The 14,676-nt window shown below is 51.5% G+C and overlaps 1 protein-coding gene across 6 annotated transcripts in view; it reads right to left on the reverse strand.

The window, feature by feature from the left end:
- Nucleotides 1-1,235: 1,235 nt before the first annotated feature.
- The window catches only part of RERE (arginine-glutamic acid dipeptide repeats), a 174,561-nt gene continuing 161,120 nt past the window's right edge, over nucleotides 1,236-14,676 (reverse strand). For 3 of the 6 annotated variants that reach the window (XM_056508144.1, XM_056508143.1, XM_056508147.1), the window contains 10 exons: nucleotides 13,858-13,950; nucleotides 12,946-13,145; nucleotides 11,184-11,345; nucleotides 9,936-10,049; nucleotides 7,973-9,333; nucleotides 7,550-7,772; nucleotides 6,362-7,085; nucleotides 4,978-5,124; nucleotides 4,629-4,809; nucleotides 1,236-4,164 (listed from right to left, as the gene is read on the reverse strand). In XM_056508144.1, the coding sequence (XP_056364119.1) occupies nucleotides 4,131-4,164; nucleotides 4,629-4,809; nucleotides 4,978-5,124; nucleotides 6,362-7,085; nucleotides 7,550-7,772; nucleotides 7,973-9,333; nucleotides 9,936-10,049; nucleotides 11,184-11,345; nucleotides 12,946-13,145; nucleotides 13,858-13,950 (3,239 nt within the window). In that variant the 3' untranslated portion in view covers nucleotides 1,236-4,130. The remainder of the gene's footprint in view (nucleotides 4,165-4,628; nucleotides 4,810-4,977; nucleotides 5,125-6,361; nucleotides 7,086-7,549; nucleotides 7,773-7,972; nucleotides 9,334-9,935; nucleotides 10,050-11,183; nucleotides 11,346-12,945; nucleotides 13,146-13,857; nucleotides 13,951-14,676) is intronic. The other 3 variants (XM_056508146.1, XM_056508148.1, XM_056508145.1) reach the window with 2 other exon arrangements.

Raw genomic sequence — 14,676 nt, forward strand, 5'->3', positions numbered from 1 at the left:
CCCCTGCCCATGGCACGGGTTGGAAGGAGATGGTCTCTAGATCCCCTCCAGCCCACCCCATTCTATGCAATCCCATGGAATCCCGAGCGGGATCAAATCCCACCATGTATTGGAGCTGACACGGCCTCACAGGAACTCTGCTACGTGCAGGTGACAAAGCTTCCAGCTCCCACCCTGCCACGGCACCCCATTAGCACAGAACCACAATTCAGTAACTGCATTGTTCAATTTATCCAGAGGTAAAAGTCCTCTTCCCCGTCCCCGTGGAATTCATCATTTTATGCCTGGAAACTTCGAACCTGTTAAGCAGGACAGGGCAGCCTGAGCCCACTCGAGTCCTACATTGAGCACAAGGAATTTAAAACAAAATGTCAAAATAAATAGCACAGGCTCGGAAAAAGCACTTTCAGAAGCTATTTCCAGCCGACAAGAGCTGACCTTCCCCTCATAAAATGCCACGGGGTATAAATAGAGCAGCCTCTGATGCCATTTGTCATGAAGCCCTGTCTGCCTGCCCCGAGCTCCCTCCAACAACAGGACACTCCTCAGTGTGCTCAGAGCAATAATTTCCCTGAACTGGAGTCAAAGCATCTGTTTCTTTGATAGACAATAATCACACAGCAGAACCAGAGCACAAAGGAACCTTCCCACCTCCCTCCTGAGCAAACATTTGCTCTGTGCCATCCCAACACGTCCCCGAGTTTTGGAGACGCTGATCCTCAAAAACTCCGGAGCACTCACCAGTCACATTCTCCCTGGGGGAGCCACCGCAGGGAACACAAACATTACTTGATGGAATTTGAAAGCAAATTTCAGCTTTTCAGAAGACAATGAGCAAACTGAGTTACTGTGCATCTCCCTCTCTGCAATTACCCCTCTGGAAGGCTTCTCTTGCCAGCTCTGGATCAGTTGTGTTCAACTGGCACAAGTAACATCCCTCAGGAAAAACAATTCCCAAATATGCAGGTACTGGGGTATACAGAGTGTATTATACTGAAAATTGAGCAGCAGAGCAGCAATGTGACTCAAAGACACAGAACTGGAACTGGACACGGTGTGTACAGTGTATTAAAAGCAAAATTATCTCAAAGAGGGAAGAAATAAAGCCAAGAACAGACAGGGTTGAACCAGACAAGCTGGCCATGCCAGCACCCCACATTATCCCAGGTGAAAGCAGCTCCTCTCCCACCCAACAACAATCAAGAGACACATTTCACTTGCAGGCAAAACCTGGCTGCTGTAGTGTAGCTTGGTTTTATTTATGTCCACAAATATTTCAAAAAAATTACAAAATACTCAAATGGAGAGAACACAGAAGTCACGATTTCTGGGTTTCTACTCTGTTTACACTGTGTTATCCCATGGCAAACTACTCATATATACATTAAGCTTCAAGATATATATAAATGTAGCAGTCAGAATGTACACTCTGCTTTAACGGTGCAGTGAAACAAGCTCAACCATGACGACATAGAACAAGAGAGACGTTTCAAAAACACTAAAGCAAAATTTAAAAATAAACTTTCAGAACAGAGGAAAAAGTAAGAGAGATTTCTTGAAAGAAAATCAAAAGGTCTGGGTTGTTTTTTAACATGGCATCGAACACCAAGATGGCTTCAGAAGCCACTGCAGGTAAAGTTGTAGTTAATCACCGGGATAAAATAATTTCAGTGCTTATTTGCTGAATGATGTGAACAAAAAAGCTCCCATAAATTATTAGAATGCTCTTTGGGGAAAAAAAAAAAAAAAATGAACAGCTTTAGCACAGACTGCAACTTCAGCTGAAAAATAAAGACTAACAGAGAAGACCACTGGAGGGAATTAGCTTTTCATTTTTCTGAAGAACTATGGCTAAAAAACAGCAAGAGAAGGGTCAGGAGAAACGGCTGAAGTGGCTGAACTCTCCCAAACTCCCCAATTCCACAAAGTAAAACAAAAGGAGGGGAGAGATTGAACTGAAAAGTGCCTGATGAGACCTCTAAAGCAAACTGAGGCACTCTCTGCTGAGCAGGCCCATCCTCCTGGCTGCTCAGCCGTGAGCACAAATCATCCCTGTTCCATAAGGAAACTTCTCACCCCATCCCTGCCCACACCCACGGACCAGGACTTCACCTCCCTGGATTCTGGACTGACCTCGTGGTTCCTCACCTCAGAAACACAACCCCTGCCAACACCTTCACCCAGAGTTAAACACAGCAGGAGTGACTCAACACCACAGCAGGGCTTCAGCACTGACACATCTGCAGTGAAGTACAGGAAAAGAGAAAATCTGCTGAAAAACCCCCCACTCTCCCCTCTACCCTCGCCTTAGTGGGCCTAGAACATTTTTAACTGGTGAACTGTCTGCCAGCAGCTCTGGGCTGAGCAGCAGGTGGACGAGCACTGTGCCTGCAGCAGATTAACTACAACTTCATCAGAGTGGCTCAGTACAGTCCTAGGACACAACCATCACACTGAACAGGCTACAACAGCAGAGAGAGCACTCAGGAGTGGAGAGAGAGAATGGGGGGAGTTGTGCACCAGCAGGAAAAAATGACCAGCAGGTTCAGATGTCCATTGGTCGCGTCACCCTCTGCTCCAGCAAAGAAAAACTCTAGCAAAACTGGGGAACAAAAGGATAAAAATCTGCTTTGCAAGCAGAGCTGTCTCCATTAATGCTCACTGTGAATTAATTCCTCTGCTCTCCCCGTGCTGGTGGGAAGCAGCCAGCAGGAGTTACCCTGCAGGGACTGAGGGGCTGGGAGGCACTAAATGTCACTGTCCATGGGTCCTGCTCATGCCAGAGCAGTCAGTCCCTGGGGGACAAACACTGGGGGCAATTAAAACAGTTTTTGCTTATAAAAACCCAAACTTAAAACAGTCAAATAGAAATAGACTTGTTTTTGCAACACAACTTAATGAACGCCAAATTATTTTCTTAAGAACTTATCAAACAGGAGGCCAGAAGAAGCACATCCTCCCAAAGTATGAACATGCATACAGAACTGTGGCTGCACTAGTCTGAGCCATGGAACATCTTTAAAAAGAGATTTTTGGAACAGATTATTTATCTGAACTTTCTGCCCAAAGTTTAAACCCAATGGAGCTAGATGAAGTTTCAAAAGGTCACAGGAAAGAAGTGTTTTATGGCCACACTGAAAATGAACCGTTGAAGGTGCCATCAAAAGGGCCAGCGGGGTCCAAGGGACATCTGAGCTGCTGAGAAACCCAAATCAACAAAATCAGCTGCAGAACAGAGAGATGGAACACAAACAAAAACCCCCAAACAACCAAACCAACCAAAAATCCAAGAACAGAAACAGTCATTTGCAACATTATCCCTGCAAATCCCTTTAATGCTTATTGTTGATATCAAACCAAATTTCAAGCTTTTACCCATTTGAAATTATTGATACCCATCATTCCCTTTAATTAAAGGGATAATTATATATATATATATTTTATTAAAAAATCAACTCTGTATTCTGTCAATACCAGGTAGGAATTCACAATTTGTGATGTTACTGAAAATCAAGATAAACGTTTCTGGAGTTTGTTTTGTTTTGTTTCTCCCCTCTACCCAAAAAAAGTTATTTACAGACTTAAAAAGCCATGCTGCAGAACTGAGCTCTCTTTAAAATTATGAAGATTTCCTACAATGTATTAAAATAAAAGTAGATTTTTTATTATTATAGCACTTGGATTCAGAGTTTGTTATGTCACCTACTTGCAATCCTTGTTTTTTTTTAATTACCTATAGATGCATTGAGTGTCCCTTCACGCACAGTGACTTGTGTTGTGAACCTGATTCTAGCACCTACTGAAAACAAACTAGTAAGAAAAGAAAAGGAAAAAAAAAAACCAAGATTGCAGGAAGTTCTCTGAATATTCCACACAGTCCTGTATTTCCAATAGGCTTCTGAATACGTTTTCATGCAGGGAGACCCACACCAGTCTTGAGAAATCTTCTCTACAAATGAACACTATGCTGATAAGTCTCTACTTGTTGGGTGGTTGCTTCTGTTTTAAATATATAAAGAAATCTTTATAAGATATTCTTTTCCTTTTGTAGCTCTTCTTGTATGTAAAAATGTTCCACTCCTTCCCAAGGACTGGGGTTTCCATAGCCAGCGTTACAAATAAATAATTTATTACAACTGTTTGTCACCTTCTTTTTTCAGTCGACTGCAAAGAGAAAGAAAACTCATTTTAACACAACAAAGGAGGTGTCAGACACAGGAGACTGCTCTGCCCTGGCAAAGGCTGCAGGCTGTGGCAGGAGCACTGCTGGACCCCTGCTAGTCACACACTACAATTCCCCACTGCCTCAGCCATGCCTTAGGATTTCCTGAATTCCTCCCCTGTTGTCCTCCACAAAGCCCTGCCCACCCTCTGCTGCTCCCAAGGAAGACAAAGAGATGTGGAAGCAGCAACTGCACTGAATATCCCCACAAAAACCCCAACCAGAGGGGATTCTGCATTAGGAGACTCAACTACTCCTATCTTGTGCTGGAAATTTGGACCTCACTTCCCTCCTGCCCAAACCAGGTCTCGGTACCACAGCAAGAGGGGCAAAATTCAGAGGAAAAAAGAATGTGGAGAAATATGATGGAATTGCCATGTCCCCAAAGCCTTCACTGCAGTCTCACCTGTAATAATCTTCCTGACTGGGTAGGTGCCCGCCGTGCATGTGAGGGTGCCCGTGCAACCACTGCTGCTCCATGGCCAGTCTCTGCAGCTCTGCGGACTGCGCGTGCATGGCCTGCAGCTGGTGGGCTGCTGACATGGGGGGTGGAATGGCACCAGGCAGATCCCGGGGGTACGGAGTTCCTGGGGGACAGGGACACTCTGGTTTGCTTCTTGTTCATCCCAACAAACCCCCACAAGCATCCAAAGCCACAGCTCAACTCCCCCCACTGAGAAATGCTGAAGCCCACAGGAACAGATGACATTTCAGATCAAAGCCAACCCCTGCACAGGACCATAAAATGCTCTCACCAAAGACTGGATGTCGGAGCATTTCATGCTCGTGAGGTGGCTGCCCTAGCAATGGGTTGGGGATGGTCCCAGGTGGGTAGGGAAAACGTGCCAGGTGGGGTCCAGCTGCTAAAGGATCCACCAGTGGATGAACAGGTCCTGCTGAGCCTGGGAGAGAAGGAGAGAAAGCATCCATCAGGTGCCTGGGGACTGCAGAGAGCTGCTGGGGAAAGGAACACGGAGCCAGAACACTTCCCTCAGCTCCTGCACAAAATGTGGGGTCATTGTACCCTCTGTTCATGCCCATTCTAAGGAGACACAGGGGTTGTAACAGCCTTGAGCACCAGTGGGGCCACCTGGAGCAAGAACCACCCAAGAGCCCCTCACTGTGTTCGAACCTGGCAGACCACAAAGCCAAATTACTTCCCAAACACACAGAGGGACTTGGCAGTGAATTGACTTGGCTGTGTGTGCACCAGCCTCTCTCTGGACTGGGAGGGACAATGTACAAGCCATTGTCCAGAACAAGCACCTGGGGAGCATCCAGACTTACCTGCACAGAGGTGCTCAGTGGCTGACTCACCTGCTGACAGAATCCTTGTACAGACACGGCCTGTGTCAAATTTCCTCTGCTCTCAGGGGGTTTGCAAACCTGCCTGCAACTGAGCCCATCTGTGATTTCTGCAGTCAGCCTCAGCAGCTTCAGGAATGCTGATATATCCAGCACTGCCATCTCCTACCTGCAACTCCCCAGCCCTCAAGAATCTCACAGCACCCTGCTGCTTTCCTTGCTATACAATCTGGCTCCTGCAACAGCACTCACATTCCCTCCAACTCCAACAGTGGGCATCCCAGCACATTTCATGGACACTGCTCCAGGGCAAAGAATGCTGCATTTGCTTACACAAACACTGCATTAGTAGCAGGACACCAAAGCCTGCATTTTAAATACTGTGACTTTCCACCCCATCTTACTTGGCAGCTGCAGCACCTGGTGCCTGGCTTGCCATGTCCTCTCCAGTCTGTCACCAGAAAATGTCAAAACTTCTGCTCAGTGCCTCATCTCTAGGACTCCAGACCTCTACAGCAGTAACCATGTATTTTGCTTCAGAAATGGGCAAGGCACAGATTAATTCTGAGACTACTAATTACTAGAATTGGAAGGTTCTGCTCTAGGACAGCAGTACTTCAACCAAACCACAAGGAACCAACAAACATTTCACAGTGAGAGTCTGACTGAAGATCACTGCAGTGAAGATCCTGCATCACTCCTACAAAAGCTGCATTTTAGTTACCACAACCTTCCACAGCACAGAACCACAACATGGACACGAAAACAGGGATTTTGCCATTTGAGTTCCAGGCTCAGAGCGGGCCCGTTCCGAGCCCAGCTCCCGGGGCTCACCTTGGTGTAGGGGGTCCTGCTGGTGTAGGTGTAGATGTGAGTGTATGTGTGAGTGCTGGTGGTGGTGGGGGGTGACGTTGAACATCTGCAGCCGCGCCAGGGGGTCGTTGGTGAGTGAGGCCATGCGCTCGGCGTGGATGCGCTCGGCCGCCAGCCTGTCCGGGTAGCTCATCTCCGGCCGCAGCTGCGGCCCCGCCAGCGCCAGTCTCTCCCTCTCCAGGGGGTTCAGGCCCGGGTGGAAGGAGGCGAAGGGGTGCGGCCCCGCTGTGGGTGGGATAGTCAGTGCCCCGTGCCTGGCGAAATGCTCCATGGGGTTGGTGGCCGGGTGCAGCGCGTCCAGCTCCGGGGGCTTCACCTCGAAGCCGGGCTTCATCCGCTCCCGCAGCTCCCGCTCGCGGATCTCGCGCTCGCGGATCTCGCGCTCGCGCAGCTCCCGCTCGCGGATGGTGGGGTCCACGTTGTACAGGCCGGGCATGTGGTAGGCCAGCAGCGGGTCCGTGGGGTTCAGGGGCACGAAGAAGGGGTGGTTGCGGTTGGTGGGGGACATGACGTGGGGCCGCGCGTACTCGCTCAGCGTCCGCAGTGCCGGCGTGTCCGGCCCGATGTACGGCGGCACGGCCGCGATGGTGGTGGGCGGCGGCTCGAAGGAAGGCCTCATGTGCGCCGGCCCGCTGAGCTGGGACTCGCCCAGACGGCCCTCGTGGGAAGAGCTGGACACCTTCTGCTGCACAACACGGGAGAGAAGCAAAGGTCAGCACTCGTGGCTCACAGCACACCTCCACACACACACACACACACACCTCCCCTCTGCCTCCAGCCCCTTCTCCAGGAGAGCACTCGTGTGCCTGCACAGAAGTGCAAGGACACAAAGGCACTTGCTGTATCTGCACTGTGCTCTCCTACTGCAGGGTAAATGTCAACACCTGGCCTAGCTCTGCCAGCTGCTCTGGCTCTCCACTGAACCAGACCGGGGGCAGAAACTCTCCATTTCCTTTGAGGAGAAGACAGCCCCAGGCAGGTCGGGAGGTGCTCAGAGCAGGCTGGATTTCAGTCCATACACACAGCTCCATGCTCAGAGAACCCTGACAGGACTGAAGTGCTCCTGGGGATCTGCCTCCTGCAGTCACCATCCAGGTCAGATCCAGCCATCACTTCCCTTCCCCAGCTCCCAGCCAGAACCAGACCTACCGCAGCTCTTTCCGCTTCTCTCTCACGCTCCCGCTCCCTCTCTCTTTCCTTCTCTTTTTCTTTTTCTCTTTCCCTCTCTTCCCTGGCTTTCTGCTCCGCTTCCCTTTTCGCCTTTTCAATGGCCTCTTCTCTCTTCTTGGCCAGTTTAGATCCTGCCAGAGGCATGAAGTACAGGTCTGCCCTGGAGCATGAATTGTAGCCACGGTCCAGGTGCTTATAGAACCTGAAAGGAACACAAGAGAAAGAGCTCAGTCCTGGGAGATGTGCAAGACTGTGGGATTTGAGAGCTGTATGTCCAAACTAAAAAATATCATTCTATGCTTAGACCAAATGAAAGCCAAAAGAGAAAATTAACTGTACCATACTGGTTGACAGACAGTGGAGTATAAAACCAGGGAAAGCAGAGCACTGAAAGCTCCATACCTGGCTGACTGGCTGGCGTGACTGGGGATATCCACCACCGTGGGCTCTGGGGAGGGGCTCCGGGGTGGAGGTGGAGGGCTCTCGGGCTCCTCAGCCTCATCTGGGACCTCCTCCTTGATCTGGATGGGCGGCAGCGTGCAGGCTGTCACCACGGGCACTGTCCCACTAGAAGCTGCTGACGTGGAGATGGGGGTCTGCAGAGGGATGCCAGGCACGGTGGGCGGCGTGGAAGTGGAGGGGCACGAAGGAGGCGTGATGGAAGGGGGACCCCCGGGCACAAAGGGGTGCTGAGAAAAGGGGGGCTGGGAGGAAACCTGATGGAGTCCAGAGGGGGGGTGCGTGGCAGGAGGGGGCAGGCTCTGGCTCTGGGTCAGAACGGGAGGCTGGGCTTGCGAGGACTGCAGGGGCTGGCTCTGAGGCATCAGCTGCAGGGGAGGAGGGTGTGCGGATGGAGGGTGGTGAGTGGAGAGCGAGCTCAGAGGCTTCAGAGCGGGCGGCGGAGGCAAGTTGGAGTTCATGGAGAACGGGGACGGCCCCGAGAGATGGGGAGGGTGCTTGTGGGCCGGAGCAGTGGGCAGCTGCGGGATGGGGGTGGTCGGGGGGGGTTTGATGTGAGGCATTGCCATGGGGGCTGGCGGCAGCGGCTGCTCGCGGGGAGGCTGCGCCGGCTGCAGCGAGGCGCTGCTGGGCAGCACGGGCTGCGACGCCTGCAGCCCCGAGTGCGAGTGGGACGGGGCCTGTGTCTGGAGGGGCACCTGAGACTGAGCTGCGGGGGCGGGCAGGGAGAAGGGCTGGGCAGCCCCGGCGTGGGGCAGCAGGGGCTGGGCCGGCAGGCTATGAGGGGCAGCGGGGGCCTGGCCGTGCAGCGGGGGCTGCGCCGGGGCCGCGGGGGGCTGCTGGCCCTGGGACACGCTCAGGGGCTGCAGGGGAGGGTGAGGGGACGGCAGCCGCTGCGGGTGCAGCGCGGGGCCCTGCTGGATGTGCGAGTGAGGGGCGGGGGCCGCGGGGGGCTGCGGCTGCCCCGAGGGCTGGGACGCCGGCGGGGACACCTGCGCGGGCGCAGGGGCAGAGCTGGGCGCGGGCGGCGGCGCCGGCAGCGGCACGGGCGGCGTGGGAGCCGCGGCCGGGGCGGAGGCGCTCGGCGCCTGCAGCGCCTGCGGCTGCGCCTGCAGCACTTGCTGCTGGGCCGAGGAGTCCGAGTCGCTCTCGTTGTCCTGCGGGCTGGGGATGCTGGGGGACGTGCTGCGGTTGTCCTGGTCGATGTCCTTGGGGTCGCTGCTCCCCTCGTCGTTGACGCTGCGGCTGTCGGAGCTCTCGCCTTCGCCCTCGCCCTCCGAGGGGGAGTTGGGCCTGCTGATCTCCTGTGGGCAGAGCACCAGTCACCACTGTGCCAGGAAAGCACAGCAGGACATTCCTGGTGTGCCACAGCACGGGGTCTGTCACACCTGTCTGTACCCTCTGAACACAAACACCCAAGGGAAGTGCAAAGACAGCAGAACCAGGATCCTTCCACAGCTCCCAGGGGCAACAGAACAAACTGGGATACAGGAGGGGTCCTGCTGAACACAGCAAAATACTTCTCTATGAGGGTGACCAGCAATGGAAAAGATTTTCCTTGTGATAACTCCAGCGGTGGTCTTCCAACTTGTCACAGAAGACAAAAACCCAAATTTTACTTTAAAAAAATAGAGGAAAGGAGTGGAGAGCAATCCAGTGTACTCCTATATAGTTGATATTAATATTAAAACTAAGAAAAAATCCAACTTCTGGACTTACCCCATATCACTGCACTGTTTGCAGCAGAAGGAACACATTATAACATTGGTCGCCTTCCAGCCACAGATTAAGTTACAATTTGCTGTGGTTTAAACTGATTTAATGTTTTCAGTTTGTTACCAGCTTTGCACCCCCTCCCCACCTCAAACCATTCTCCTAAGAGGAAATACTCCTCAGTGGGACTCACTTGAGTTTTGGATTTTTTGGCATTGGACCTGTCAGGCTCTTCTGTGTCGGATGCTGCCTTTTCCCGCTGCCTCTTGGAGTTCTTGAGAGGAGAAGATACCTCTTCTTTTATCTTCTGCCACAAAGGAAGCAGAACACAACAGTTACCAGTGGTGCACATGCAAAAGTAAGTTGAGTGTAGGCCAGGGCCACCCTATTTAACACAAATGAAGGAGCAGCAGAACTCAGGAGTTGAGTCATGGTAGAGCAATCCAATACACATCAAACGAGCAGGAAAAAGGCAAAGTGCATAAAGCATTCCTCATATGAAGGGATATTCCAAACAGAGCTGGGCAGGACCAAGTCCATCAGGAACTCAGAGCAGATCAGCTGGCCCAGGTTACCCTTCTAACAGGGACCAACACCAGTTATTCACTGGTGCAAGACAGAGCCAGAATTTCTGCAGGAGACAGGATAAGCCTCCTTCTGCTACATGAAAGTCTTGCTCTACTCTTGATATTTTGAGAGGAGTATTTTTAGATCCCCTCAAATACAGGGCCAACAGTGAATAGCTATTCTGAGATTACTACCTTCTCCCATGGCCTGGAAAAGCTCTGTGCATCACATAATTACCTAACTTCAAATTCTGCCAAGTTTTCAGTTTTATAAAGTGAAAATTTGCTCCACACTCATTTTGACTTTTTTTTTGTAATATTTATTTTTAACTTGCTACTTCTCAATTCACACTGCTTAATGGTAAGCCTTCCCTGCTTCATGTGGCTTTGTTTCTTTAGAAGTCTCTTGGAAAGGCACTTAATTCATTTGAACAGACTCAACTGTCAGCTTGCTCTGAACAATCAAGCAAATACACCTCCAGAAAAACAGTAGCAGAAGCAGACTCAATTACTAAATGCTCATACTCCTTTGTAAACAAAGATTAAGCACTACTTACAAAAAATCCCCAAAACTGTCTACTTGTCTTAAATACAACATTTCTGATCTGCATTACTCCCCTAAGCTTAATGCTTGCATTTGCATCCGAAATGGAGGGATTACTTTATAGTGAGGGCAGAAAGGTTATGTGGGGCCATGGAGTGGTTTGGTCACCCCATCCCTCCTCCCAGGCTGAAAGCAGCTCTGAGCTGCCCCACTGCAGCTCTGGCTCACTCAGGGAGACTCACAGATTCCCCAGACTCCTGTGATCTGCTGAGGGGCCTCAGCTGTGCAGCCCAGGCCAGCAGAGCCCAGAGGTGCATTTCTGAACCCTCACCTTGGTGGATTTTTTCACGGGCTCGGCCTTGCTGTCGTTGCTGGAGGTGCTGGCGGCGCTGGGCGAGTTGCGGCCGCTGGAGCGAACGTCCTCGGCGATGGGGGAGGCGCGGCCATCGGGGCTGGCGGCCTGCTTCTTCCTGCCACTGCGTAGGGTCGACATCTGGGGGAGACACCAGCTCAGCCCTGCCAGCCCCTCAGAGAGCAGAGAGTATCCCCAGCTCAGCCCTGCCAGCCCCTCAGAGAGCAGAGAGTATCCCCAGCTCAGCCCAGTCAGCCCCTCAGAGAGCAGAGTATCCCCAGCTCAGCCCTGCCAGCCCCTCAGGGAACAGAGAGTATCCCCAGCTCAGCCCAGCCAGCCCCTCAGGGAACAGACAGTATCCCCAGCTCAGCCCTGCCAGCCCCTCAGAGAGCAGAGTATCCCCAGCTCAGCCCAGCCAGCCCCTCAGAGAGCAGAGTATCCCCAGCTCAGCCCAGCCAGCCCCTCAGAGAGCAGAGTATCCCCAGCTCAGCCCAGCCAGCCCCTCAGGGAACAGACAGTATCCCCAGCTCAGCCCAGTCAGCCCCTCAGAGAGCAGAGAGTATCCCCAGCCCAGCCCTGCCAGCCCCTCAGAGAGCAGAGAGTATCCCCAGCTCAGCCCTGCCAGCGCCTCAGGGCACAGAGAACATCCCCAGCTCAGCCCTGCCAGCCCCTCAGAGAGCAGAGAGTATCCCCAGCTCAGCCCTGCCAGCCCCTCAGGGCACAGAGAACATCCCCAGCTCAGCTCCTCAGTGCTCTAGCTGGCCAGGGGCACACAGAACACACCCCAGACAGAGCCTGGCAGCAGAAACCTGCACCATTCTACCTTGGTACACTTCTGCCTTCAGAGCTCAGCTGCACTCACGTGCAACAGGAGGCAAATCCCTGATCTGTCTACTCACCAACATTAAGTGCTGATTATTTAATTAGTAGTGTTAGAAATGGCATTTAGGAAAGTGTTCCAATACACAGCACACACACAAGGGTGCGTGAGGCAGGAGAGGAGCCCCATATTCCATTACAAATACTCCATCTATTGGCAGTCAAGGCCAAGGTCTAAACCCCAGTTCCAGCGTGCTCCTGCTATGCAGTAGGGGATCAGTAGAGGACATTTCAATCATTAATGCTGTTTCCCTGCCATTTTTGCAGTCTTCTGGAGGACTGGCTACCAAAAAAGCAATGGAGCCAACACTCCCCAAGAGTGGAGCCTCATGAGGTATTTAGAATCAATGGTCATATCATCCTGTTCAGTAAGACAGAGAGGAAAGAACAAGGAAAGAAATCTGTCTGCTGCTTTCTATCAGCCAAACCCAACTCCAAAATAAATCACCCAGAGCTGCTGCCAGAGCCCTCACAAGTGCCACAGTCCTGGTGCCCCACCTGAGTAAAAACTCAGAGCACAGAGGCAAAGCAGAGCTCTCTGTAGGGAAGAGACTTTAACTCCAGTAACATGAGGAGGCCACATGAACAACAGCTAATTTTTATAAACTCCTCCCAAGGGCATAACTGTGACAGGATGCAGCTGGAAGGAGGACATGCACCAGCACAGGATCTGTCATGCACTGCCACTGCCCTTTATGATGAGAGCCCACTGCCAGTCATTACAGAGAAATAACCCAGCTTGCAGGGACAGCCCATCTCCTTTTCCCAGAGAGCCACAGCCTCAGCACAGCTCCCCTGGCACGCAGCAGGGCAGCAGAGCAGGCACAGCCCAGGCCAAAGCAGGGCTCAGGGTGAGACCCACCGAGCCTCGACTGCGCCGTGTCCTCATGCTATGCTTCCCACTGAGGCCATCATCCTCCTCCTTCACGGGCTTGAACATAAAGGGAGGGGGGTCCACGGGCTTCTCGATGGGCGGCAGCTCCCCGTACTTCTTGAAGTGGATGCGGCAGTCGGTGCACAGCAGGATGTTCTCCCGGCCGCCGTGGTGCCAGTCCTTGGAGGCTTGGGGCAGGGAGAAGGACAGCTCAGCAACTCACACAGCACCCCAGCCCCAGCACAAACACAGGCAATTGTTAAAAAAGGGGTGCAGCTTCAAAAACAGCTGTTTTTCTATAGTAACAAAGTTGGAGAAGTTTCTAGAGAAGTTTGTCCTGTCCCAGTGCACATCCTCAATAGTCAATTTACAAACTATGGTTGTTTGCTTAAGAAAGTACAGCTCTGAGGTACAGAAAGAAGCCTTATCTGCTCTACCTGGCAGCTAACAAGCAGCTGTTGTTCTCCAAAGCTGTGGTTTTTCTGCAAGAGAAGTGAGCTCTGAACCTCTTATTTCCTTCCCCATTCTGGGGCTCCCCCTTCCATCTGCAAAAGCCCCAACATTTCATGATGCTGAAGGCAACCTCCAGGAACAGCCCCAGGAACAGGGCTGAGGCTCAGGAGATTTGGTGCAGCATCAGGAGATTTTGTGTGTGACAGCCACAGCCCAACACTGATTCACTGTGTCACAAATTGATTACATAGATTATGGATTATGCAGATTTATTCCTGTCTGAATGTCTACCTCAGGCTTCTCCTTTGTCACTGCAGTATTAATTTGCACTGGCAAAGCCTGATTAACTCTGTTAAGAACGCTGCATATTTTAGCTGCTTCACCCCCACACTGCTGTGGAGCTGCCCCAGCAGCAGCAGAGGGGAGCAGCAGCAGACTGGGACGTACTGGTGGTGAAGCAGTGGCGGCAGGCGTAGCCCTTCAGCTCCTGCTCGCTGTCCTCGCTGTCAAAGTCATCTTCACTGGCAGAGCTCAGGTCCACTGAGGGTGGGAGAAAGAGGAAAGTGGAAAATAAACACTCAGCAGCATTTTCTATTTCCTCCTACTTGGCTAAAATAAGCATTAAGTAAAATAGATCGTGCCTCCCCATGCCCACCCTGCCCTGCACGGCCATTAGTTCTGATTTTTCACACTGAGCAAACCCAGACCTCACCACTCTGCAGGTTAAAGGAGGATCCCAGGAATGTGCCAAGGGATACAACTCCTGGAACCTCTGATTCTGCACCTGCTACATTTCCAGGTAAGTTGTCATTCAAACACCATCTATGGTGATGGTCAAGAGGCTGTGCTCCAAACTCACAATTTTCAAGAGAAAAGGAGTTTATCTCTAGAATCTGGTCAAATTTAAAATCAAATATTCTATATTTAAAACCTACAAGATCCCATGAACAGGTCCTGTAGCAGCTTTTCTGGTTTTTATTTTGTTACCCAGCAGCAGGAGGAATCAATGCTTGCATACAATGGACGTGTTGGAAAAACATGTTGTGATTCTTTTGGATGAGGCACTAAAGGGTAACACCAGATCTCCTGTCCTTACTGCACAGCTCCAAGTTTTAACCTGCAGCAAACTAATACTGCAAAAATGTAATGTTTTGAAGAAGAGGATATACAAAGGGTCCCTTCCTTTGTGGTAAATTAGCTGATTACACATCTGTGAGCACAAAAGCAGCATGTAAACCACTAAAAATATGCAGACATCACAAAAAC

This window comes from Oenanthe melanoleuca, chromosome 21, assembly GCF_029582105.1.
Source record: "Oenanthe melanoleuca isolate GR-GAL-2019-014 chromosome 21, OMel1.0, whole genome shotgun sequence".
Taxonomy (NCBI): domain Eukaryota; kingdom Metazoa; phylum Chordata; class Aves; order Passeriformes; family Muscicapidae; genus Oenanthe; species Oenanthe melanoleuca.